Source organism: Lacerta agilis, chromosome 14, assembly GCF_009819535.1.
Source record: "Lacerta agilis isolate rLacAgi1 chromosome 14, rLacAgi1.pri, whole genome shotgun sequence".
Lineage (NCBI taxonomy): Eukaryota > Metazoa > Chordata > Lepidosauria > Squamata > Lacertidae > Lacerta > Lacerta agilis.
Window position 1 is genome coordinate 14,716,276 of NC_046325.1, and position 26,386 is coordinate 14,742,661.

At 47.2% G+C, this 26,386-nt stretch overlaps 1 protein-coding gene across 5 annotated transcripts; it reads right to left on the reverse strand.

Annotated features, from left to right (window-relative positions):
* Positions 1-414: 414 nt before the first annotated feature.
* Positions 415-25,735, reverse strand: LOC117058629 (mucin-5AC-like). Of its 5 annotated transcripts, none has more exons than XM_033169918.1 (4): positions 25,538-25,704; positions 12,748-12,868; positions 2,681-3,124; positions 415-2,545 (listed from the first exon to the last, which is right to left on the reverse strand). In XM_033169918.1, exons 3-4 carry the CDS (start codon positions 3,052-3,054, stop codon positions 1,747-1,749), a joined length of 1,173 nt encoding a protein of 390 aa, XP_033025809.1. In that variant the 5' UTR covers positions 3,055-3,124; positions 12,748-12,868; positions 25,538-25,704; the 3' UTR covers positions 415-1,746. The 5 variants fall into 5 exon arrangements, 3 of the variants coding, with proteins under 3 accessions (XP_033025809.1, XP_033025808.1, XP_033025807.1); XM_033169917.1 differs by having other exon boundaries at positions 12,710-12,868; XM_033169916.1 differs by lacking the exons at positions 12,748-12,868; positions 25,538-25,704 and adding an exon at positions 12,486-12,577.
* Positions 25,736-26,386: the final 651 nt, after the last annotated feature.

Consider the following 26,386-nt stretch of genomic DNA (forward strand, 5'->3'; position numbering starts at 1 on the left):
TCCAAAAAATTAAACCAAAGTAAAACTTATTTATTGATATATTTTGATACGGCAACACACAAAAATAAATCCATGCAAAAAAAAACCCACAACAAATTGATGCAAACAGCCATTGTATATATAGTGAACACTATACAGGTTTATCAAGAGGGTGAATGGAGGAGAGACAAGTTGGGGAAATGGCAGGTGGCCTCTTGCACAGCTCTTCCTATTTATTTCATTGGGGCTTGTGCGGGCAAACACTGTCGCATATTATGACCTGCAGCAGAAATTTAAACTGGAGCAAAACCAGGATTATTGCCATGTTTTCCTCCTCCATTGAACTTTGGAACCTGTTATTCTGTGAGGATTTTAAAGCATATATCTTGTGGTGCCCTAACACTGGCTTTCAGAAAACCAGGGGGGGGGAACTTTTGGAGATTCTTTGGTTTGGTTTCCCTAAGTGCCTATTTACAAAAGTATCGTTAACTATTTTGTACTAATAAGTACAAAATGATTACCACATATTATCTCAGCCAAAACAACAGTGTGGCTTCTTTAATCTTAGGCAAACAAATTTTGTATGGGGCATAAGCATTCGTGGATTAGAAGCCACTTCATCAGATAAAGAGGATTCAAGTTCACGAAATCCTGTGCCGCTATCAATCCATTTGTCCCTAAGGTGCCCTAAGCCTCTTTGTTGCTTTTGCTGCTGCACACTACCTCCCAGGAAATTGTTGCCTCACACTCCAAGTGAGTTAGAATCCTCAACTCCTGGGTAAATAAATCACGGAGAATGCACGTCCCACTCGATAATTGGTCCAAAAGGATGACCGAAGCATATTAAGAGGCAACAATCTGTAATGATGGGTCCTGAAAACCCACTTAACTGTAACGGTTATCCAGAAATAAATATTGCCCATCACTCCGGCTACACTCCTCTCATTTGTGGTCTACTTAAAATTACCAGCATCTATACTCTGCTTACCCCGCAACAGATCCTGGAGAATTGGCTAATAAGGGTTCGTTCACTGGCTGCTTGAAAAGATGTACTTTTGATATGATACAAAGCAGTAAGCTGTCTGGTTGGAAATATTTGGGATGATACCTGAATTAAATAAGAAGTGTCCATATGAACCTACAGGCTTATGCCCACTGGCCTGGATAGATTTAAAGAATAGGGTTGGGATATCTGGTTAGCCTATTCGCATTTCTGCGTTAAAAGTCCCCGCAAACTGGTTCTGATAATAGGGCTCATCGGCCACAACTATTCTTTGACGTCGTGGAAAATTGCAGCAAATTTGACGTCGTCAATTTACCCTCTTTCTGAAAATGGTGACCAAGACTTTCTGCTACAAATAGGAGGCCGTTGTTTCTCCAGCACAACCTCCCTCCTCTTTGTAGCCCTGGATTTTCTACCTGCACAACCACACCAAGGTGTTTTCTGCACAGCTGCGAAAAAACAACAGCTCAAACTCCTTGTCTTCTAGAAGGAAAAAGAGGTTTGGTGAGACTAAGGCAAAGGTGGCTGGGAGACCAGGACTCCTGGTTTAAGATCGCTGTCTCTACCTTGCAGATACCATACAAACAGGAAAAAGGATGTGGTCGGAAACACTGGTGGTGCAAGCGTTTCTCTCTTGGGCTCCTCCGCCCTTCCACCAGCTCCTAACGGACCGGGAACAGGGCCAATGGAGTGTCCTAATCTACTGGAAGGGGGGTAGAAAGGGGCATAAGAAGTGTGTCCTCCGTTGGTCGTTTAGGAAGAGGCTAGTCCTGGTTAGCTGGGGGTGGAGGGAACACGATCTCCTGAGAGGACTGCACAGTGGATTCTGGGAGTTTACCATTTGCTTTCCCAGAAGCCTCTGGGCTGGAGCCTCCTCCAGCATCTCCACAAAGCAGTTTCTGGTTCTCCTCACTCTTTCCTTTCTCGCCTATTTCCTCCATGGCTACTGAAGGCACCCTCGACTGACGCTTGCCGGAGAACGTGATGAGTGTGTTGCGCTTGGTCTCCTCTTCCTTTGCAGGCGCTGCCCCTTGCTCGACATCCCGATCCAAGGCCAAGTCGTCTGGCAGCGCCGCCTGCCCTGCCCACCCTGTGCTGAAGCTGGTCGAGCCAGAGCGGCGCTTTCGCCTGCAAAGGAGGACGGCAATCAAGAGGATCAGGAGCAGAAGGGCACAGAGGACAGCGGCCACAATTATTCCAGTCTGGCTCTTCCTCTCAGGGCTTGCTCTTGGGCCAAAGACAGTGCTTGGTGTTTGGGGGACAGCTGTTGTGGTTGAGGGCCGCTGAGCAGGCCGATGGGTGCGGTTGCCAGTCGTCTTGGTGTCATCTAACACATCTTGTTCTGGTGTCGGACTTGGCTGTGCTTCACCCTTGGTAGTCTGTTTTGGATTTGACCTTGGTTTGAGGCCGAATGAACTCCCAACGTCAGTCTTGAGAGGGGCTGTTGTTGTATTGAGAGGGTTCGCCATCCCACTGGTTGTACCAGATTTTTGTCCCACAACAGTTGCTTCTGTGGTAGGGCTGATCGCAAATTTTTGTCCCACAACAGCTGCTTCTGTGGTAGGGCTGATCGCAGGTTTTTGTCCCACAACAGCTGCTTCTGTGGTAGGGCCGATCGCAAATTTTTGTCCTACAACAGCTGCTTCTGTGGTAGGGCTGGTTGCAATTTTTTGTCCTACAACAACTGTTTCTGTGGTGAGGCTGATCGCAGGGCCGGTAGAGGGATGGGTGCCTGATATATTGTTGGTGATAGTTTCATGTTCATCTGTGCTGCTATCTTGGAGAGCAGTCTCTGTAGTGGCTGCTTTTAGAGACAGTTTTTTAGCTGCAGCAGTGGACTGAGACAAGGGGAGAGCAGAAGGCTTGGCTGGAGAGGGTGAGGTTGCAAGCTCTGTGCCCACCCTTTCACTTGTGAGGCCTGGCGTGGGGGTAAAGGAGGTGCTCCCCACAGGCTGTGTGTCTGAAGTAGCAGAAACTTGCCCATCAACATGTGCAGCCACGGTCAAAAGAATAAGGACGCCAAAGGGCATGCTGTGGCCAATTATTTGCCTGAGAAGGGATCGCGTTTCCATGGTGGCAGAACTCAAGAGGGCAGGGCCTGCTTGGCTAGTGATATGTAGTGGAGCAACACGGAACAGCAACCTGAGAACAAAACGTGAAAAGTTTTTTTAAAAACATTTTTTCCCCCTGGAAGATTGCACTGAAAAGAGAGGGGAGCAAGAGAATATCTCAACACCTGGGTTTTTTAAATTAAGGACACGTGAATCCTTCTGATGGGTTGGGGAGTTCATGCTCACTCAGGTCATGTGGAGCTACACATCACGGATGTCTCCTAGGCCATTGTGTCTTGTTTGGCTCTGGCTCAGGGCATCCCACAGCAAATTCCTTTCCAGCGTTTAACAAGGTCTGGAGCTGACCACACCCTATCTCTAGTCTTGCAAACTGGTTTTATTTGGTGAATTGATTTGTATTGCTTTAGTGTAAATGTTGTTCGCTAGTAACATAAAAGGAAGCTGTCTTATACAGAGTCAAACCACTTGGTCCATCTAACTTAGTGCTATGTCCCCACTCACTGGTAATGGTTCTCCGGGATTTCAGACAGGGATCTTTTCCCCAGCCCTGGGAACTAAACCCGGGACATTTTGCACTCAAAGCAGATGCTCTAACCACTGTGCTATCAACCTTCCCCAGCTGCTTTGAAATTAACATGATATACGTTGGATAAGAGAGAAAAAGAAAGAAAGAAAGAAAGTTGTATACAAATCCAGAAGGACAGAAGCATATGATGGATAAAAGGATGTATTTGTGGGATACTCGAGTCCCATGTAACCAACATGCTTAACTCTAATTAATGCAGGAAGGGGTTAAGACCATAGAGTAAGCTGTCCTGCCAGGCTTAGGTCACTCTCTCTTATCTTGGGAGAAAGGGTTATCAAGCCTTCATTCTTCCCATTACACCATTTGCACTCTTGCAAGTAAGGAGGTTGGGATGCGGGTGGCGCTGTGGGTTAAACCACAGAGCCTAGGGCTTGCTGATTGGAAGGTCGGCGGTTTGAATCCCCGCGATGGGGTGAGCTCCCATTGCTCAGTCCCAGCTCCTGCCAACCTAGCAGTTCGAAAGCACGTCAAGGTGCAAGTAGATAAATAGGTACCGCTCCGGCGGGAAGGTAAACGGCGTTTCCGTGCGCTGCTCTGGTTCACCAGAAGCAGCTTAGTCATGCTGGCCACATGACCCGGAAGCTGTACGCCGGCTCCCTCGGCCAGTAAAGCGAGATGAGTGCCGCAACCCCAGAGTCGGACACGACTGGACTTAATGGTCAGGGGTCCCTTTACCTTTACCTTTAAGTAAGGAGGCTAAGCTTAGCTTCATGGCTTTCTGCAAGCCGTCTAGGCAAATAAACATTCGCCAATTTGGAACCTTAGTTTTACTACCTGTCTTTTTCTGACTGCTATATGGGAAAGCACATGAACCTGATCTTTGAAGATCTTGTATGTAAACCATTTTTAACTTCCCAAACATGTAGTCTCTTTCTGTACTAAGGGAAGAGGAGGAGCTAGGAAGCATCTTAGAAGGGGTTATTTTAAAGATCCAACAGCCTATATTTCCACGCTTTACTTTGCTGTGTATTTTTTAAATTTCAAATCTCTGCTTGGGTTCTCTTGTGCCGAACATGGAGCTTGGCATCTGTGAATTCTCTTTTAAACCAAACAACAAATGAACCAGCAGTATTTTCAAGTGAGATGCGTGAGAACTTTAAAAAAATGGGGAGAACTTTAAAAAAATGGGGCTCCAATCAAGCAGAATTCCTAAGGAATATGGTAGACAGGAGGACTCACTATTTTGTGCCTGGGGATTGGTTGAGGGCAGAACTGCCTACAACCGTTCTAGAAAGGGTTAGCATAAGGAGTGGCACTTCCTACCAGACACATTTCTCACGTCTGAAATCCACATACATCTGCAGGAGGGCAGCAACTGATGCATCACCGGAAAAGGAGGAAATGCATCACTCGAAAAAAGTTAACCAACAATGGCACATATAATTTATATGCATAGCTGAAAATTTAGAATTAATGATGGGGAGGGGCTGAGAAGAGAAGAGAAATGTTAATTGTGTGTTTCATGATACATGGCCAGTTAAGCAGGGGTGGAGAAACACAGCCCAATGTTGACAGGTGGGCAGGACAGCCCATTTGTCAATCATGTGACATCATTGGGGTTTCATGTGATTGACAGGCAGGTTGTCCCTCCCACCTGTCAAAATCTCTTGTGTGACGTTCCCAAGCACCCGACAGCCAGCTTGACTGTTGTAGGGTGCTTGTCCCTTTGTTTATTTTTTTTAATAAATAATTTTTAGTGAGTTTTCAGTTTCTTACATTTCAAAATAAACATTTTACAAACATTTTACAAAGTGACTTCCCTTCTTCTCCTTCCATGGTTCATGTTACATATCATACATTCCTGCATATTTTACTATAACCATTCAAAGCAATTTTCCACTTTTACACCAATCAAATATTGTTTACTCTGTTGAATGCTGCCAGCGTTTTCAGCTGAGTACAATTATTTTTCATATATTCATTAAATATGTTCCACTCTTCTTTAAATATACGTTCTTCTTGGTCTCTTATTGTGTGTGTTATGCCTGCAAGTTCTAACGTCTTAAGTTGCCAATCCTCTTTACATGGGACCTCGCTCACTTTCCATTCTTGGGCTAACAAAACACGGACCGCTGTTGTTGCATACATAAATAAACTTCTGGCACCTGGGAAATTCTGTCAGGGTTATTCCCAACAAAAAGGACTGGTTTTTTGGGGAAGGTAAGTTTAAACATTTTTTTCAACTCATTATAAATCATTTCCCAATATTCTTTTACCTTTCTGCATGTCCACCACATATGAAAAAAGTTCCTCCCATTTCTTTACATTTCCAACATGTACCTGATTCAGCTTTATACATCTTAGCCAACCTACTCGGAGCTAAATACCATCTATGAATCATTTTCAAATAGTTCTCTTTCAGAGAATAATGCACGGTAAATTTCATATCTCTTTTTCAGAGTTTCTTCCAGAGGTTTAGGACGATATTGTGTCATTTCTATTGCCCAGTGTGGAGTGCTTGACCCTTTAGGAAGTACTGAGCAAAGGACTGGAAAAGTGTGTCTTTCTCCCCTCCCCCCCCCCAAAAAAAACCAGCTAATAGAGGTGGAGATAGAAGCTCAGATTTTGCAGGTATCAACAACATGGAGGAGAACGCCTTCATACAGCCCACAAAATGCTTCCAGAACAAGGCACAGGAGCACATCTTGCTTGTGCAAAGGAACAAGTGGGACTTTCCTTTAAGCTCCCAGTAGATCCTGTGAAGCCACATCTAGGCACGGTTTGGGTGGGAAAACAGCTCTCATGGGCCAAATTGGGACCTCTTGCAGGTCAGGTTTGGCCCATGGACTGTTGGTTCCCCCACCCCTGATTGAAGGGATCTCTTTTAAGACTATTAGGGTTCAGGGTCTAGAATTAGCTCACTGCGCCACTTGGACGGGACACACATTCCTACAGAGGTGACATTCAAATAAAGGGCTGCTGTCCTCTGTAAAGTAGGAGACAGGACCAGTTTATTTCTGCAGCCTTCTCAAGTCTTACCCCACCCCCCAAATCAAATTGAACGAGGAGGAACTGAAAGAGACAGGAAAGGGCGGGGAGCAAGGCTTATGAGGTTTTGGGGGGGAAGGAAGCAGGGATCAGAAGAGGAAGGTGTGGAACGAGCCGATAGCTGAGAAAGACAAGTGAGGAAGACCACACACGAACAGGAGTCCATGCTCCAGATTTCCCCTGTGGTTTTAATTTGAATGCATTAAAGACACAAGCTTCTTTTTTTTTTTTTTTTACATTTCAGAAGCTGCAGGTTGCATGAGTGATGGCTCAGAGCTCAGCGGTAGAACTAAAGATCCCAGGAGCTGCAATGTAAGATGAGCCCTGTCAGACCAGGCGTTATTCGGGACCTGGAGAGACTCTCTGTATAAATGCCATGCATATATTTGGGGGGGGGGGGGCGCGGCGGACCGGAGAAGAGTCTAGAATGGAGTTGCCATCTTTGGAATCTCATTTCTGCTTATGCATTTTTCAGAGTTACACCATGCCTGAGCTCTTTCGTGGTAAGAGCCTGCTGGATCAGGCCAGTGGCCCATCTAATCCAGCATCCTGCCCTCACTAGCAGCCAGAGTGCAACACCTCTACTCTCCTGCAGTTTCCAGCAACTGGTATTCAGCAGCGATACTGCCTCCAACAGCTGAGGCAGAACAGAGTCACCACCATAACTAGTCATTGATAGCCTTTCCTCCATGAATGGGTCTAATTTTCTTTCAAAGCCATCCAAACTGGTGGACATCAGAGCCCTGGCCTAGCCGCTGAGGCTGCCCAACTCATTCGTTTGGAGGGGGGGGGGAAATCTCCCCACCCAGCAGGGCCACACCCAGGATTTTCCACTCAGGAAGAATAACTCATTTTGCTGACGGAAGTGGCCTGTAGTACGAGCGGCAGAGCTAACAGCTCACAACGCCACCTCACCATCCGGTACTAACGGGGAACTAGGGGGCAGGAGGAACCATTCAATTCTGTCCTCATTTATAGGCGAGCCTACCTAATCCGCACTTTCTGAAACAATACATGAACCAAAATGCAGGCATCCTTTGCAGTTCGCCAGTTTTGCAGCACGCTTCTCCAGCCAAGTCATGCGTACAGAAATGCAGCAAAGTGTGCACAAAAAAATCCACATGTGGGTGAAAATATTGTACAAAAACGCCTTCTATTGGGGGAAATTGCTTTGCAAAAATGTGTAGACTAGGTACAATTGCATACAAAAATAAAAATAAAAATACGTATATTATGAGAAATTGGCACTGAAATTTTCACCCAGACTCTTTTTTAAAAAAATTGCCAGTTCATGTGGAAATGTGAAGAGCTGAAGATATGAGAAATGGATGAAGAGAAAACTGAAAATGGGCAGATATACCCATCATTCCTTCCCGCTCCAGTGGGTGTGGTCAGAGGCGCTGAATATCGGGAGCGGTGTACCGTGTTTCTCCTAAAATAAGACACCGTCTTATATATTTTTTCGCTCAACAAAACACAGTATGGCTTATTTTCAGGGGATGTCTTATTTTAACCACGTTGCATCGGTACGCTGCATAGCCACGCCTCTCCAGGCTGTTTTAATGGGAGGTACCACGTCACTATGGCTTATTTTTGGGGTATGGCTTATTTTTGGGGAGCGGCTTATATTTCGCAAATGCATAGAAATCCTGCTATGGCTTATTTTATGGCTATGTCTTATTTTAGGAGAAACAGGTAGCTATGATATAGCAAGTAGAGCAGAATGGAAGGAGAGAGGTGGGGCTGTCAAGTTTTGGCCCTGCAAAGGATGCCACTGAAATTTGAAAGAGCAAAGTCCGCTCTTGGTGTGGTCCGAAGGCACGTGAGTCTACTCCCTTATGGATGCGATGAAGGCTCAGTGCTGATTGGTGCCTGGATGGGAGACCAGCTGAGAACTTACATGTACACTGCCTTGAGTTCCATAATAAGAGAAAGGCAGGATACCATTGTAAAAAGTATGGTAGGAGTCAACCCAAAACCTGCTGAAATCCTATGCTGTCTGGATGCTGAGGAAGAGGGCAAGCAAATGGCCCAGTCCTCATGCCCGCCCAGAGGGAGAGGCTAGCAGGCCCAGCCATACCATACCCTGCAAGACCTTGAAGCCAAAATCCAGGACACCATCTTCCTGGGCTGCATTTCCCCATTTTTTATCATGAGAACATCATGGCCATTTGGGTTGCCATGATCTCACATGATTTTGCACCATGGTTTTGTTGGCTCTGTTGCAAAGCGTTTAGTGCTCCTAGCCTTGGAGTTTGAAGGTTTGAAGGTGGTGGGGGTTTGAAGGTTGGGAGTAAGGGAGTGAAAGTTCTGAAGCTAAAGTACAGTTGATTTAGTGTAACAGAGTCTCTGAAAAAAGGCTAGAAAGTAACAGAGAGTTTTTTACTTTGTTTATGTAAATTAAACTCTAGTTTGAGAAAGCCTTCCTCCCCCCCCCCCCCTGGTGCCTGCTTTAGTCAAGTTAATTTTTCTGTTGCGTTTATTCTTTAACTCTGCGGGAAGCATATTTTAATGGGCCACTGTTAACTGGGGTGTAAGTTCTTCTTTTGCACCTTTTAGTTCAGTACCCAGTTATTTTTTTCCATTAGGTTTCCCCCTCTCCAAAAAAAGAACGCTCTTTTAGGCAAGGCACCCAAAAACGAGTGTTTGGGGATACCATGTGAAATCACGTCCTGAAGAAAGCGCTTTTCCGGGGGTGGTGGGGATTGCGCCACAAAACCATAGAACAGGGGTCAGCAAACTTTTTCAGCAGGGGGCTGGTCCAGTGTCCCTCAGACCTTATGGTGGGCCAGACCATATTTTTTTTTGGGGGGGGGTGAACGAATTCCTATGCCCCATAAATAACCCAGAGATGCGTTTTAAATAAAAGCACACATTCTACTCATGTAAAAACACACTGATTCCTGGACCGTCCACGCGCCGGATTTAGAAGGTGGTTGGAACAGATCTGGCCCCCGGGCCTTAGTTTGCCTACCCATGCCATAGAAGATTACAGCAACCAAAATGGCCACTGTTCTCTTGCAATAAAAAAATAATGCCCCATTTTCCCCTGGGACACTTGTGGGGTATGCAATATCAACTCCTGACACCTCCACCATGCCCCAGAGCTGGGATTAGGAATATGTGTCTATATGTGTGCCTGTTGAACAGGAAGCTGGCAACTGGTGGTGGCTATGAAGAGATTTCTTCAGGCAAAGGACTGTTTCCTCTCATGGGAACCCGGCTGCTCTTCCATAACAACAGGGAAGACCCAGGCTAGACTTTCCAGAAAGAAACATCCAAGGGTGGAGTCTGGAAAGTTAAGATAGAGCACATGGCATAGTATTTGAGGGAATACTTCAAGGGCAAGTGGCATTGCTGAGGGAGTTGGGTGATGGCAGTGGAAGCTGAAGCCCATTGAGGGACATCTTGGCCAAGGCCTGCTCTGAAACCTTAAACTGGCACTGCCCAAGACCCTACCTGCTGCCACTTGCAGCTAAAGAATTTCCCTCACCTACATGTGCCCAGTCCTAATATCCCTGCCAACCAACTTGGCAGCACAGTAATTATGGCCATTAGAGAATTACTGTAAATTCAGAGGCTCCTGTTATTTTGCCACCCTCCACCCTCAAACATTTCCTTCATCTTAACAAGGTGCCAGGCTCCTATGAAAGGAGACAGCCCTTTAGGTATCCTAGTCTGATGATGAGACATTCTATTAATGAAATAATTGGGTGGAAATGCTGACTGTGTGCTGCAATACTGTTCTGTTGTGTACGTTTATATTTCTATCCTGCCTTTCAGCAGGAAACCACAATGTGTCTCATGGAAGGAACATAAAAATGGGTCAAAGGAGGCCAATGGAAGGGGCCTCACTGTGTGCGCCCCACAAAATGGCTGACCGCTGAGAGAACCTGGGGAGAGGAGGGGCCAGGTGGCAGTTGTGTAAGACGGGTGGATGGAAAGGGCAGCTCCCTCTTCCTGCCACAGCCTGCTGCTTCTCTTTCTAGTGTTTAATTAAAAGGAATAGAAGAAAGAAAGAAAGAAAGAAAGAAAGAAAGAAAGAAAGAAAGAAAGAAAGAAAGCCGAAGGATTAGGGTTGTTCCAGCCCAAGACAGTTCTCTGCCTGAAGCATTGCCTCATCCCTACTAGGCCCAACCCCATAAAAATATTGCAGTACCATTTAGACTCCATTTCATGTGTTTCCCTTGGTGTCTCTCTACAGGGCAGGCTCCAAGTCGGGGGAAGATCCTGGTATAATATTCCTTTGGAGCAGTTTATCCTCCACCCTGATGATAAAGGATGAATATATCTGCCCATTTCAGTTTCTCTCAGTTCCTCTGTTTCACAGTCTTAAATTATCATCTTTGCATTTTCACAGCAAATTGCAATCTGTTTTTTAAAAAATCCTCATGAAAATTTCTCAGTTTTTTTAAGTGCAAAATTCTCTCCAAAACCCCACATTTTTTTTTAAAAAAAGTATGCAGCTTTGACTATTGGGCACTTTTTTTTTTGTAAGCGATTTCCTATAATACAATGGATTTTTCTACGTTATCTTTGCTAACGTATGCATTTTTATGCCTACTGTATGCTAACACAGGGTTCCCAAATTGTGTTTGCGGATTACCAGTGGCCCATAAGCTTCATTCAGGTGGTCTGTGGCATCTCCGCAAAGGACACTTGCACTCTATCAAATTCTAGGGAATTTAAAGTGCAGTACAATCAAATACAGTATAACAAATAAAAGCAGCAACAAAAATGCATTTCAAAATCATGCAGCGTCTAGCACGGCGCATTGCAACTGCTACAGCGAGCAGGGGGGGGAATCATCAAGGGGTGTGCCAAGACCCTCAACAATTCATGTGGGAGGTGGAAAATTGGAGAAGCACTAACATACGCATTTTTGCACACCTTCTTGGTTTGGAGATCTACATTGCAAAATCTGGAGAGGTGCAAATTCCAAAGGATGATTACCGGTAATTGTGCATTGGCTTGAGAAGCATGGATTAGGAAGTTTCTCATTAGAATGCAAACAAATCTGAATTTCTACCTCATCCCATCCCCTGAGGGGCCAGAGAAGGGCCATGAGAGGCTGCCCTGAGAGAAGCATGTCCTGTCTGAGTGCTTTTCCTGCGGTTTTTGGGAGGGGGATTCCCCACATCTCACCACAATGGACCATCCTCTGTCAGTTCCTGCGTAGGAAGCTCAGACAGGAGATGCCAAGCGTGTGCACGTTGTGCCTCCTCCACTGCGTCTCTTCTGAATCTACTGTGAGATATCGTAATTGAAGGCGGGTGTAGGGGAAACATGAGGGCTGCGCAGAACTTTCACCCATCCACGCAGCATGGAATCTGTGACTTATCACTATAGAAAAAGGGTGCTCACTGACTTTCCACGTTTCGGCATGTGTTATTCATGAGCAGCGAAGAGTTTAACAAATGCGGCCAGCATCCAGGAAGGAAAATGTGGCTGTAGACTATAAAGCTATATAGCTGCCTAGATTATAAGGGTGAAATCAGGACGAGAAACCCGATTTAGCCCTCGCAATGCAGTCCTGTGGAGACTCCTGTGCCAACTCAAGTCATTTTGCCGCCTGAAGCTGAGCCACAGAAGTACCACCTCCCTTCTGTTAGGGCCGGCACTTCCAAAATTAAAATTCCTGCCTTTCCCCATCTCTCTACCATGGTCCTGCCTGAAGCAGATTTCTCTACTTTGCCACTTGGTCGAGATGCTGGATTCTCTGCATATAGCAGCCTCTTTTCCACTGTTCTTCCAGCTCTTTCAGCTATTAATCCCAGCTCAGGGCAGACTACTTAGCAGACAAAGTGTTTGATTTAGAGCCAGGTTCAAATCCCACCTCGGCTAGTCGCTAACCTACCTCACAGGGCTGCTGTGAAGATAAAATAGATGCCCAACAGAACTCCTTCGAGGGATGACAGGTAGACAATACAACATATGGACAATACAACAAACACACTTTAACAATGCACCTCTCATTTCCGCAGCCACCACCCCACCTTCCCCACAACCATTTCCACACGATACTTTGCAGTTTTGCTCTAACACAAATGACCAATGTCTCACCATCCTGCTCCCCTCTACCTTTTGCTTAGGAAGGCTTCACACAACGCTGGTCCCACCTTTTGAGGGAAGGTTCTTGGGGGGGGCAGGCCTCAGCTTTGCCTTCACCTCACCAATTTTCTGCTTGGCCAGGCAGGAAGGAGTGAATGAAACCGAGAAGGAGGTGGCGGTGGAGAAATACTGAAAAAGAAGAAGCAACCGTTAGATGCACACAGAGAGAGGAAGTGGTGTAGTCAGCTTGGCAATGCATCGCGGGTGTGAGAGGGGCCTTTTAGGCCCACGTTGGGACATGTGGGGAGACCGAGAGGCTCTTGGAACCGAAGACCACCAAAGTTATCCACCCTCCCACACAAAATGCTAGGGTGGCCGACGTGAGGAAAGGGTGCCTCAGAGCTCATGCAGAGTGCACTTGCCTCTCCAGTAAGCCAGCACAATCAGCCCCTGCTCAGCTCCGCTTCCTGCACCCACAGCGGAGGAAGGCACGACCACAGAACGGCCGAGGAAAGTGAGATTGATGGGCTGCCAGGCAGGCAGACTGGCCGTGCAAGTGGGTGGTGGTTTTCATCCTGCTCAGACTAGGGCAGTAACGGCCCTTTTTATTCATCTAGATATCAGTATGGCATCCACAGGCTCCCCGAAGCTGGCAAGCGCTTATCTCCTTTTGCACATCTTCCCCTTATTGCTGTGGGACTGGGTGGGGTATGTGTGTGGGTGTGTGACTTCTCTAAATCTTCCTCCCATCTCTAGAACATCCAGACCTGAGAATATCTCACTTCCACCATTTGGGCAGCCACAATGGATAGGGTCAGTGTGGTGTAGTGGTTAGAGCATCAGACTAGGAGCTGGGAGACCAGGGTTCTAATCCCCGCTCGACTGTGAAGCGTGGCCTTGGGCTGTTTACTGTCTCTCAGCTTCACCTAATACACAGGGCTATTGCGAGGATAAAATGGAAAGTCGGAGAACCATGCAAGAACATATTGAGTATGGAGGAAAATTGATATGTAAATGAAATAGATAAATGCATTCCCAGTGCCTGCCCACTCCCTCAGGGGATGGAGCCAGTCGCCTGCTGAGGCCCACCAAAAATCTTGAAGCTCAACACTTTAGGGCCGAGCTACAACCAACATTCATCCTCCTTGAACACAAGCATTTTCTTTTACAAATTGACTAGGCTGTGGGGTGGGCGGACAGCTCCATTTGGATCCAGAAGTGGAAGGTGGAAGTGCTTTAAGTCTCTTGGCCCCTATGAGAGTCCCATACCTGAAATTTGCACTGCAGAAAAGCTCCCACTGGAAGTTTTAAAATATTTTATTGATGCTTTAATGTCGCCAGTGGAATTTTTATTTTTTATTTTGTTGCCCTTCCTTCAGTCTTCCCGTTCACCAGTGTCTCAAAAAAAACAGGGTATCCCATTTTTTCACACGAGATCATTTGGGGGGGGGCATTTTGGGTGCTGTGCAATCTCACAGCACAATCACGCCTCCAAAAAGTGCTCTTTCAGGGCCACAAACTTGCATGGTGCCCCAAAATGTGTGTTTTTGGTGCCGTTAAAGATTGCGATGGGGGGGGGGGAGTACTTTTCCAGGGGTAGATCGCAGCACAGGTCATGGACTGGGGGAGCATCCCAGAAGACAAACAACCCACTTTTTGACCTGAAAAAATTGGACAGTATGTCACCATTTATTGGATGTTTACATTGTTGCCTTGGAGTGTCCCTTACTATAATTCTAGGATGGGGAACCTAAGAACCGAGTGCCAAAAGTGGCCCTCCATACCTCAGAACTCAGTGGCCCTCAGAACTCTACCCATTCCAAGGCCACATCTCCTACTGGTCCTGCTTTGTACCCTCCCTGAATATTTTTGTTTGACTGGAACGTGTCCTCAAACTTCGAGAATGCCTTATCCCCCCCTTGAAGGGGGATAAAGAGAGTTGTGTGAGAGCATGTGCAGAAACTCACCTGTTCTAAAAGGGTAGATTGTACCTTTGTTGCTCTTTTGCCTCTGGCGCCACCAATAATAATAATAATAATAATAATAATAATAATAATAATAATAATTTATTTATACCCCGCCCATCTGGCCGGGTCTCCCCAGCCACTCTGGGCGGCCTCCAACAAATACCAAAATACATTACAGAGTCACAAATTAAAAACTTCCTAAACAGGGCTGCCTTTAGGTGTTTCTGAATGTCAGGTAGTTGTTTATTCCCTTGACTTCTGATGGGAGGGCGTTCCACAGGGCGGGCGCCACTACCGAGAAGGCCCTCTGCCTGGTTCCCTGTAGTTTTGCTTCTCGCAGTGAGGGAACCGACAGAAGGCCCTTGGCGCTGGATCTCAGTGTCCGGGCTGAATGATGGGGGTGGAGACGCTCCTTCAGGTATACAGGACCGAGGCCGTTTAGGGCTTTAAAGGTCAACACCACTCCCAGTCACCAGTCGGCCACTCCCAGTCACCAGTCTAGCTGCCGCATTCTGGATTAATTGCAGTTTCCGGGTCACCTTCAAAGGTAGCCCCACGTAGAGCGCATTGCAGTAGTCCAAGCGGGAGATAACCAGAGCATGCACCACTCTGGCGAGACAGTCCATGGGCAGGTAGGGTCTCAGCCTGCGTACCAGATGGAGCTGGTAGACAGCCGCCCTGGACACAGAATTAACCTGCGCTTCCATGGACAGGTGGCCTGGAAGGGAATGCGGCCCTCTGCTTGAAGAAAGCGTTCACCATCCAGTTTTTATTTGCTGAGAGTTTGCTATTCTTTAAGAAATAAAACAAATGATCCCAAACACACACACACACACACACACACACACACACACACACAAATAGACCAGGACAGGCCTAGCCATGGAATGTGAGGTGATCTCCTTCAGACACCAATGGTGGGAAATAGATGAAGGTGAATTAGAAGAGATGTTTTAAAGCACTATAACTCCACTCATCCCTGTCCTCTGGCCCTTATGGCTGGAGCTGATGGGAGTTGGAGTCCAACAGCATTGGGATAAGCACAGCATCCCCAAATGGTTGGCCCAAGCGCTAGAGGCCCATTTCAGGCAGCAAAATGTTTTTGTTACCTCCACAGTCTCTGTACCCACCAGCGTTGTGGCGGATGTATGCAAATCTTGTGTTTTGTGCATGTAGAACTACCAGACTAACCCTGTCTTCTGAGAAGGAAAGTGCATTGCACTCTAGGGAGTTTACTCCCAGGTAAGTGGTGTTAGGTTTGTAATTAGACTGGGTCCCTTTCTGGCCTGCCCCATGTCTGCAGCCTGGTTCAAGTTTGTCTAATACAGTGGTACCTTGGTCTTCGAACAGCTTAGTTAAAGAAGAACTTGGAACCCAAATGCTGCAAAACCGGAAGTAGGTGTTCCGGTTTTCGAACTTTTTTTGGAAGCCAAATGTGCTCCATTTTGCGTCCCCCTGTGTGTTTCCTGTTGCGTTGCTAATTTGCGCCCCCCCCCCATTGTAATTCAAGCCTTCCATTTCCGATTGCAGTGTTCTAAGGTGATATTTGGAGCTTATATTTGGTGCTTTTGTTTTTCTATTTATTTTGCGTTTTTTGATTTGAGGCTTTTTCAGTTAGGTAATTTGTTTTTGTGACTGTGTGGGTCCCAGTTCAGCTACTGATTGATTGATTGATTGTGTGACTGCGGAAATGGATAAAAGCCTCCCATCCAAACAATGACTATCATCAGTGCAGGTAAGAAAAAAATTAATTTTAATTTTTATCATCTACAATTTATTTTATAGTACAGCTGAGGAAACCAGGAAGTACAACATGTCAAAATCCTTTGAACAGTAAATGCAATCCCATGATTACACAGCACACTCAAATGATAATGAAAATCCTTCCCTAATATCCTCTATACTCCCCAAATAATATTTATTCATTTGTATGATCATAAAATATTTATATATTTGTATTTAATATCTATATATTCCACTATTCATAAAAAAATCAGTCATTTTCAACAATCATATAAACAATCACATAGCTGTCAACTTTCCCCCTTTTTTAAGGGAAATTCCCTTATTCCGAATAGGATTCCTCGCAAGAAAAGGGAAAAGTTGACAGCTATGAATCACACACATATCAGAAATCAGCCAACTATTTTGAAAATATGCATTCTTCATTGCCTGTGTAAGCCTGACTGAATAGAAAAGTTTTTGGCAGGCTTTCAAAAGCTGAAACAGAAGGTGCTTGCTGAATCTCTGTGGGCAGAGTACGTATTCCCAGGACTGAGCTGATGACACTAAAGGCTTGGTTTCTTCCCAAGCGATTCTTGGGAAGACAATATAAATGATTCCCTAGATGCTTCACTTTCAGAAGTAGAATTCAACGCTATTTTAAAATAAGCACACACTGAGCCCCTGGCCCACCTTGCCTAGTCTTGTACCCTCTGTGCAGTATTGGCTGTCCAGGGTCTTCAGCACTGCACCACCATTACGTATTTCAGCTGGAAGAGGGAGCTGAACCTTGGAAAGGCCATAACTCAGTGGCAGAGCAAACACTCTGCACACACAACTTTGCCGGTTCAATTCCTGGCATCTCCAGGGTTAAGGCTTGGAAATGCCCCTGGTGGAAACCCTAGACAAACCACTTTGTTTCCCCATGGGACTCCTTGCTCAGCTACCCCTGAATTGTGGCCCCCTTCCAAAACATGGAGATTCAAGGAATTGGACCTAGGGTCTTGTGTGCCCAGCCCCTGAACAAACACCCCACTCCTAGTAGCGCAGTAAGAAAACTGCTAGCACATTTGCAAAGCTAAGCAGGGCCCAGTATGGTTTCAAATTGGATGGGAGACAGTGTGTTGAGATGCCTGCATGACAGCGGGTCGGACTACATGGCTCACAGGGTCCCTTCCAGTGCTACAATCTTACAATGAACTGCTACGACACTTGGGCTTCATGGCAGCCCCTGTCAGCGTGGTGCGTTGGGAAGGCAAATTTAAGCCTTTTCTCCTCTGTTGCAGTCTCGGTAAAAATCCCCCCCAATGGTTGATTCCAAATGAGATGTCTGGCTCTTTTGGGGCCTCAGCAGGGGTGGCAGAAAAAAAAACATCTCTGAGCACAGAGATAAGCGCAAAGGGAAGTTTTTCACATGCTCAGTTCTGGCATGGCAGTGTTTCATTTCAGGCCGCAGGGCACGGAGAAACAAAAGTCATGGGAGGAATGCCCGTGTGGGGCAGCCTGATAAGGGCCCATGGACTGCAACGGTTGAACAACGAAAGGAGTCGATAAGGCAAGACCAACACAGGAACGGCTGGGTGGGGGAACTGCAAAGTTAGATGGGTTAATCTAGGTCTTCAAGGATGTATGAAACATATGAAACTCTTGAGGTGAAAGGAAGGTAATCGAGGAGCACAGTCTCATCACTGTAACAGTCCGGGAGTTTAAAGGGCTGACCTCAGAGCAATTCTTTCAAAAAATATAGAATTTATTTCACACAAACACACACTACAGTTTAGGTTAGTATAGCTTAGTTTAGTATCTAGTTAGTTTAGTATAGTTTAGGTGTTTGGAAGCGGAGATGTCCCAGGGCATATTTTCAGCATTACTGCAATCCTACCACATCCCTGAGTGAGCGGACTTCATGGTTTGGGAGCCCCACATCAACCAAGGGGGTCAGACGAGGGACGGAAGCAGAGCAGGAGAGAGAGGAACCACTGCCATGATGATTCCAAGGCTTGCTATCAGACCACGAGATCCACATGTTGCAGCTGATGATGGTCGGCAGGTATCCCCACAGCCGCTGTTAACATGGGTTTGGGTTGAATTCTGCTCAGCTGACTTAGGCGGTGCCCTCATTTCTCCTTCCCCTTTAGCCTGTCCTGGTTTTGCTCTTTGTTTTTCGCCAGGTGAACTCTCGTTGGTGCTGATGGTTGCTTTTGGAGGCTGTTTTTCACCTTCATTCGATTCTTTGGAATCCACTTCTCCAGAGGTTTTTTTCTTTCCATTTTCTCTGGACTTATCAATTGTCTCCGAAGTGGTTGCATTTTGAGACGATTCGCTAGCTGCAACAGTGGGATGAGGCGATGAGAGAGCAGAAGATTTGTATGGAGGGTGTGTGGTTGCAGGCTCATCACCATTTGCAGCCACAGCCAAAAGGATAAGGAAGCCAAAAGACACGCTGTAGCCCATTATTTGCCTGAGAAGAGATATTGTTTCCATAGTGTCAGAACTCCAGAGGGTAGGGGCTAGAGGTATGCAGTGAAGCAACAAGGAACAGCAACCTGAGGACAAAATGTAAAAGAAATATCCAAAAGCATGCATTGAGAAGAGAGGGCAGCCAGCGGCTACCTCAACTCATAGGCCAGGCTTCCTCAATCTTGGCCCTCCAGATGTTTTTGGGCTACAACTCCCATGACCCCTAGCTAGCAGGACCAGTGGTCAGGGATGATGGGAATTGTAGTCTCAAAACATCTGGAGGGCCAAGGTTGAGGAAGCCTGTCCTACGCTTTTAAATCAGAGAAGTGCTGGTTTGAAAGGGTAGTTGTGTTTGGTTTATTGGTCTGGAAAATGCAAATCTGATGCGTTTGAATTTCTACCTAATTGGTTATGAATGAATTTCTCTCCATCTCTACAGTTCAGCCCCATCATCACAGGAAGGCAGGCCTCACTCCATTTTTGACTCCCAACTGACCAAGTATTTCTTTGTCTCAGGAACAAAAGGGGGGGTTGCCCCTCCAGCTACTCAGCAGCCCCCTGCCTGAGTGATAATATCTGGCATCCTGATACCTGAGTGCCAGACAAAAGGGTGTGATTAACTTGGCTGGGAAATAGGGAAATGTATATATCTTTTTTTTCACTTGATGGGTTTTTGGTGGAGGGCAAGAGGAGACATGGGGGCAGGGTCCAGGATGCTCAGATCACTGCTACCAGACCCTCCCAATTTGTGATATAATTCTGATGTCTGGAGGGGTGGTCTTGAGCTGGAGGGGGGCAATTTCAAAAGTCTATATAGGAGCTTGCGCGCCTTTGTTCGAGGTCTTTTGCTTGCAAAACACCCTGCTGCAGCAGTTTCTAATAAAGGGCTATCGCCTTGCTTTGGGAGATTTTGTATCGTCTCTATTTGTTCTTAGGTGCTCTTGACAGGAGGGGAGCCCTGCTGAGGCTCTCCCTCGGGTTCGTGGACTCCCTTCTGGGGTGGAACCTAATTTTTATTACAATCGCTATACTCTGGAAATCAATAGGAAATAGCTATGCTCTCTTTAATGAGTTTCTACGTCTTGCCCATTCCAAGTTGTTAAACATTAATAGATAGCTATACTCTGGAAATCAATAGGAAATAGCTATGCTCTCTTTGATTTGTAATTGACTATGAGTTTCTATGTCTGTTAATTAAGAAGAAATAACTATGTGCTTTGATCTGTAAGTGAGTTCCATGCAGTTAATTTGTGGCAGCCAGGGTGAATAGTTCAACAGTTAATTAAGGAGCAGCTTATCTGTACCGGACTACAGCAATAAATTTGGATAAGACCAGTAACTTTTGTTTTCCTGGAAATCATGTGTTTTAGGGGAAATCACATGGGGCTCGATAGCCATAGGTTTCGAATTCCTGAAACTGTATAAAAGGAAGAGCTCAACTCTTAGGTGTTGTGCAGTCGGCGAGTTCATTTGCGCTGCACCTTTGTCTTGCATATGCAATTCGAATAAATTCAGTTGCACCCTGCATGGCGTATTGCCTCTTTGTGGTTGGATCCTTCGCTCCACATCCCGAGGAAGGTTCAGGTCCTACACTTTGACGTCCACTGGAGGGCGCTGATTTTTTGCACAAATTCACAAATTTACCTAGGAAAGGTGTGATATTTTTGCAATCTAGGTACCTAAGAACCTTCCCATATGGCCAAGGAATGTTGTGTCAAGATTTGAAGGCAACCGGTCAAGCGGTTACGGAGCAAGGCCTTCGCGTCCGCGCACCCATCTTGAACATTTTTATATATATAGACTAGCTGGCCCGGCCACACCTTGCTGTGGCTCTTCCCCCCCCCCCCCCCCGGTTCTCGTCACGTTTCCCACAGCTTATCCCCACAAACTTCCGTGTGGCCCATTTCAGTCTTTCTCTCCCGTTTTCGCCTGGTTTTCCACAGCTTATCCTGATTAACTTCTGCCTGCCTCCTCTCTGTCTTTGCCCCCGTTTTCGCCTGCCTCCCCACAGCTTCTCCCGTTGAACTCCCGCCTGCCTCCTCTCCATATTTCCCGTTTTTGCCTGCCTCCCCACAGCTTCTCCTGTTGAACTTCTGCCTGCCTCCTCTCCATCTTTGCCCCTGCTTTCACCTGCCTCCCCACAGCTTCTCCTGTTGAACTTCCGCCTGCCTCCTCTCCGTCTTTGCCCCCGTTTTCGCCTGCCTCCCCACTGCTTCTCCTGTTGAACTTCCGCCTGCCTTCTCTCCATATTTTCCCCATTTTTGCCTGCCTCCCCGCAGCTTCTCCCGTTGAACTCCTGCCTGCCTCCTGTTCATCTTTCCTGTTTTCGCCTTCCTCCCCACAGCTTCTCCTGTTGAACTTCCGCCTGCCTCTTGTTTGTCGTTCCCCCGTTTTCACCTTCCTCCCCACAGCTTATCCCGTTGAACTCTCACCTGGCACCTCTCCGTCTCCCCACCCCCCGCTTTCGCCTGCTTCACCACAGCTTCTGCTGTTGAACTCCTGTGTTGTGATTTGTTCGCCACTCCCGCACTCTGTTGCTTACTGTTGTATAATTGCAAATGGCGCAGCCTGAGGCAAGGAGCAGAGCCGTCTCATTCATAGGGGCAGGTGGCACGGTGAACCAGGGCGCCAGGCCCCCCAGGGGCGCCCCCGCGAGCCCGCCGGCATACCGGGCGCCCCCTCCCCAACCTGCCCCCGCCCTGAGGGGCCTGGCACTGCAAGCCAGCCACCCTCCGGAGCCCCAGCTGGAGCGCTGGGAAGGGCGCGCAAAGCCCCGCGCTGCTCCAGCGCCACGTCCATCATCCCCCGAGGGGCGGCCAGCGCGGGAGGGAGGTGGGCGAGTGGGGGATGAGGGGCGTGGCGCTGCAAGCCGGCCACCCTCCGGAGCCCCAGCTGGAGTGCTGGGAAGGGCGCGCAAAGCTCCGCGCCGCTCCAGCGCCACGCCCCTCATCCCCCGCTCGCCCGCCTCCCTCCCGCGCTGGCCGCCCCTCGGGGGATGAGGGACGTGGCGCTGGAGCAGCGCTGGGCTTTGCGCGCCCTTCCCAGCGCTCCAGCTGGGGCTCCGGAGGGTGGCCGGCATGCAGCGCCACGCCCCTCATCCCCCGCTCGCCCACCTCCCTCCCGCGCTGGCCGCCCCTCGGGGGATGATGGACGTGGCGCTGGAGCAGCGCGGGGCTTTGCGCGCCCTTCCCAGCGCTCCAGCTGGGGTGCCGGAGGGTGGCCGGCTTGCAGCGCCACGCCCCCATCCCCCGCTCGCCCACCCCCCCTCCCGAGGGGCGGCCAGCGCGGGAGGGAGGTGGGCGGAGAGGCGGCCCACCGGGGGCGCCGAGGGATCGTCGCGCCAGGGCGCACGATCCCTTTGAGACGGCCCTGGCAAGGAGTTGTCTTTGCGGCGGCAGTTGAAGTGTGTTCCGGCCACTCCCCTGCCAGCAGCCTATTGGCTGAGCTGACCTCAAGTTCCGCTCCCCCTCCCTCCCTCCCTGTTGTTCTATAGTGTGCTGCGTTTTACGTCCACTGGAGGGCGCCATGTTGTTTTGTACAAAATCACATTTTTAGGTTTGATAGGTGTGGTTTTTCTTCAATGTAAGTACATCAGATCACTCCCATATTGCCATGGAACGTTGTGTCCAAATTTGAAGGCAATCGGTCAAGCGGTTATGGAGCAAGGCTTTCGCCAACAAACACCCAGCTTGAACATTTTTATATACCAGTATATAGATTATTAGACTAATTGGAGAGAATGGACGCTAAAATCAAGAAACGGAAAAAGAATGCGAAATATAACGGACAGATTTAAGGGAGACAGAACATGGAAGACTGGAAGTCGATTAAATATCTTATTTGTTAAATAATATGTATTATTATATGTATTTATCTGTATATATTAAAATCAATAAAAACCATTCGGGGGGGGGAAGATAAGGATGGAGATGCCTGTCTCAGCCGGCTTCCAGAGAGATCATTTGCTCCATGCAGTAACTGACCGAGGATCTGGACCGAGGATTTCTACAGCACTTGGGGGACACGACCCTATTTAGGTGGTATCGAGGTGCTCCGAGGGCTTGATTCCCCTTCCTCACTAGCCCCGCGGTGTGTGGGTGCCACGCAAGACCCCCATCTCTATCAGTGTCCTCATCAGCCGGCCACATTTCAACACGTTGTTGCTTTAAGTTTCGTGGCGGTGCTGTAACCTAGTTTGTGGGAATGCAGGGAAGCAGCTGCACCAGATGCCCAGAGGGGGGGGGGATATTTTAAATACATATAATTAGCATTCGCAACCTGCTGCTCAACGTATTAAAAGGGTGCAGGTGGTGAATCCTAGAATGTGGCCAGGCGTGCAGAATCCGGCTGAGAGGCTGGACTTGCCGTGTTTCAACAGGCCTTCTTCCTCAACATGTGGCAACCTTATCGTTTCTAGACAGCTGTCAGCTCTCCATTTTCAACTCGCGGCTGGCGCTGCCACCAAGCAAGATCGGGCATCTGCCAAGGCACACGGATATTGACAGGGCTTGCCAGATTGAACCAAACAGCAAGTCCGTCCCAAACCCAAAGCTTCCCTGGCAGTTAGAAGGCCGCCAGTATTGCGGAGCTGAGTGAGAGCTGAGAACACCCTCCATGGAAGTCTCTCAGGGACAAACGACATGACAAGATGGTGACTGGCTCTCCCAGTGTCACACGGGGATAGAGGAGAATTTACCGTATTTTTCCGTGTATAAGACTAGGGTTTATTTATTTATTTCTTTTTTACCAAAAAATCAGGTTTAGAATTGGGGCTCCTCTTATACACGGGTAGTGCTGAGGGGTGTTTTCTTGATTTGGAGTCCCCAAAAATAGGGGGCGTCATATATATGGGGGCGTCTTATACACAGAAAAATACGGTAATTTGTTTTGCATTTTTAAGCAAACTGACCTAATTTGCACCTCCCAGACTAATATACGGATTGGAACATAATTCGCCTTCAGATTTTGCATGTCTCCAAATAATGCAATATATTTTTCAGGTCAAATGCAGTTCTTAAAATGCATTACAAAACATGTATTTTAGGATAAGATATGTTTTTAAATGTATACATTGAGATATGCATCTCTAAGTACGTATTTTGTAGGGGAAAGTATCAATTTAAGGACACATTTAAATAGAAAATTTTGTGTAACTTAAAAAAGAAGAAGTTGGATTTCTGTGGTGGTCTAGGTTAAGCACACACCAGAAACAGACTTGTTTTTCTGCCCACCCACTTCCATCCCACCTGCTCATCTGTTTTTCAGCTATTAAAAAAACATTGGGAGACCAGAATTTTCAAAAGATGGCATAGATTTACAAGGACTTTACATGTTTATATGTATAGCTGCAAATTAAAACTAACATTGACTGTCGGTGACCTGTCTACCTCCTTGGCCTATTGTTCAGGTGATGATAATGATAATGATAATAATAATAGTTATACCCCGCCCACCTGGCTGGGTTTCCCCAGCCACTTTGGGTGGCTCCCAACAGAATATTATTATTATTATTATTATTATTATTATTATTATTATTATTAATAAAGCAATGGCAACTGTTGGTGAGCAACTTCCAGGCAATGTATGCAGCATCATTTAAATATCTGGCAGTTGGCGCCTTTAAGATAGTGTTCGCATACATAACCAGTCCCTTGCTGAAATTTCTGAAATGTCTGGGAAAATCCTGACCCATGTCGGAAGTGTATATTTTGGCGAAGTTCCTTAATAATAGCTCTTAAAAAAAATTTATAACAAAAAAAAGCTCAACCAATTTTGTGTCCAGATTTTCACTTTTCGAAATGTGGGAACCCTACTTTAAGAGAAACAGGTGGCTCAAAGGGCTGGCCTTCCTAGAGAGCTTACTACTACGCTTTGCAGGCTCCCAGGCCTCGTGAAGAATAAAGTTCTGTTCTACTATTAATTCGGTTTGCCACGATTTTTTTTTTTCGTGAACAGCAGAATACATCTCTACTATTATCATTACTGTTTTTCTATATCCCATTATTATTCTATATCCCACCTTTTCTACAAGGAGCTCAAGGTGGTTTGATGGTTTCCCGCCTCGTCATTTAATCCCCACAACATCCCTGTTAGGCTGAGAGGCAATGACCGGCCCCCACGGCTGAAAACAGGAGCCTATTCCAGCTTTCATAATGCATGAGGGCAGCTGGGGAGCAGCAGGGAGAGGAAGACTGGATAACTTTATTGGCCCCATTAGATTTATCTGTGGCTGAAACATCCTTTCTGGCACAGCTTCTGTGCTCTTGGTTGCAGTGGGTACAAGCTCCCCTCCTCTGGCATGAAGGCAGCATACTACACCTGTTGGATTTCTACCTGCCACTCAGCTGCTAAATTGCAGAAGACCCTTGCCAGAGCTCCACAGGCTGTCCTGCGGGGAACGCAGTGCTGGCCCCGAGACCTTTTGCTGCTTGAAGCTGAGTCCAAATAGTCGGCATGCACGCACATAAACACAGCTAGGGCTAACACTTTAAAAATTCAAATTCCTGCCTTCCTCCATCACAGGAAAGAAAAAGAAGAGATGAAAAGGTGGGACTCGGAATGGAGCAAAGCCTTACCCACTGAAAAACGCCATTCCCAACCCTGTTTCTGCCCCCACCCTTTTGAAAAGCAAACACCAACAGGGAAGGGCAGCACTGGCAGAGACCAAGCGGGTGGATTGGGGGCAAGTGGGGTGGCTTCTTCACCATACCTGCCAATGGTCTTGTCGAGCAGTTGCGTCCACACTAGGCTAGCAAGGTCCCTCTCTGAGCATCTGCAAGGAGACAAACATTTATTGACGTCCTCGGCTGCTTATCTCCCCTTGCCTGTCTCCTTATCAGCGCTGGACTGCAGGTGGTGGGAGGGCTTTATCCAGGTCCTCCTCCCAGCATCTTAACATCCAGTCCAGAGAATGATCCTTGGTGGTGCCACCGTTATTTGGCAGCCGCTATGGAGAGGGCATTCTCAGGGGAGAAGCATGGGCTCCCCGGCCCTGTCCAAGATAGTTGCTGCGTGTGTACTTGGGCTCTGCTTCAGGCAGCAAAATGCCTTGGGACTTGTCTTTGTGTGTTGTGCGTGACGTCACTAGACTAACCTTGCTATTATTATTATTATTATTATTATTATTATTATTATTATTATTATTATTTATACCCCGCCCATCTGGCTGGGTTTCCCCAGCCACTCTGGGCAGCTTCCAACAGAATGTTAAAATACAATAATCTATTGAACATTAAAAGCTTCCCTAAACAGGGCTGCTTTCAGATGGCTCCTAAAAGTCTGGTACAGTGGTGCCCCGCTAGACGAAAATAATTCGTTCTGCGAAAATTTTTGTCTAGCGGGTTTTTCATCTAGCGAAGCGGCAATGACGGCCGCGCTTTCGCTAGACGGAAAAAAAAAGACGAAAAATTTTCGTCTAGCGAGGCAGCCCCATAGACTTTTTCGTCTAGCGGGGCAGCCTTCCGCAAGACGAATGCCTTCGTCTAGCGAGTTTTTCGTCTAGCGAGGCATTCGTCTAGCGGGGCACCACTGTAGTTGGTTTTTCTCTCTGCTGGTGTTT

What these genes read in the sequence shown, in the direction of transcription:
- LOC117058629 (XM_033169916.1), bottom strand. Translation starts at nt 12,562, where the DNA reads ATGTTGTATTGTCTACCTGTCATCCCTCGAAGGAGTTCTGTTGGGCAT. An exon ending in CTTCACAGCAGCCCTGTGAG is followed by an intron (nt 3,125 to 12,485) that starts GTAGGTTAGCGA and finishes TTTTGTTCTCAG; the next exon opens with GTTGCTGTTCCGTGTTGCTC. An exon ending in ACCGGCCCTGCGATCAGCCT is followed by an intron (nt 2,546 to 2,680) that starts CACCACAGAAAC and finishes TGCGATCAGCCC; the next exon opens with TACCACAGAAGCAGCTGTTG.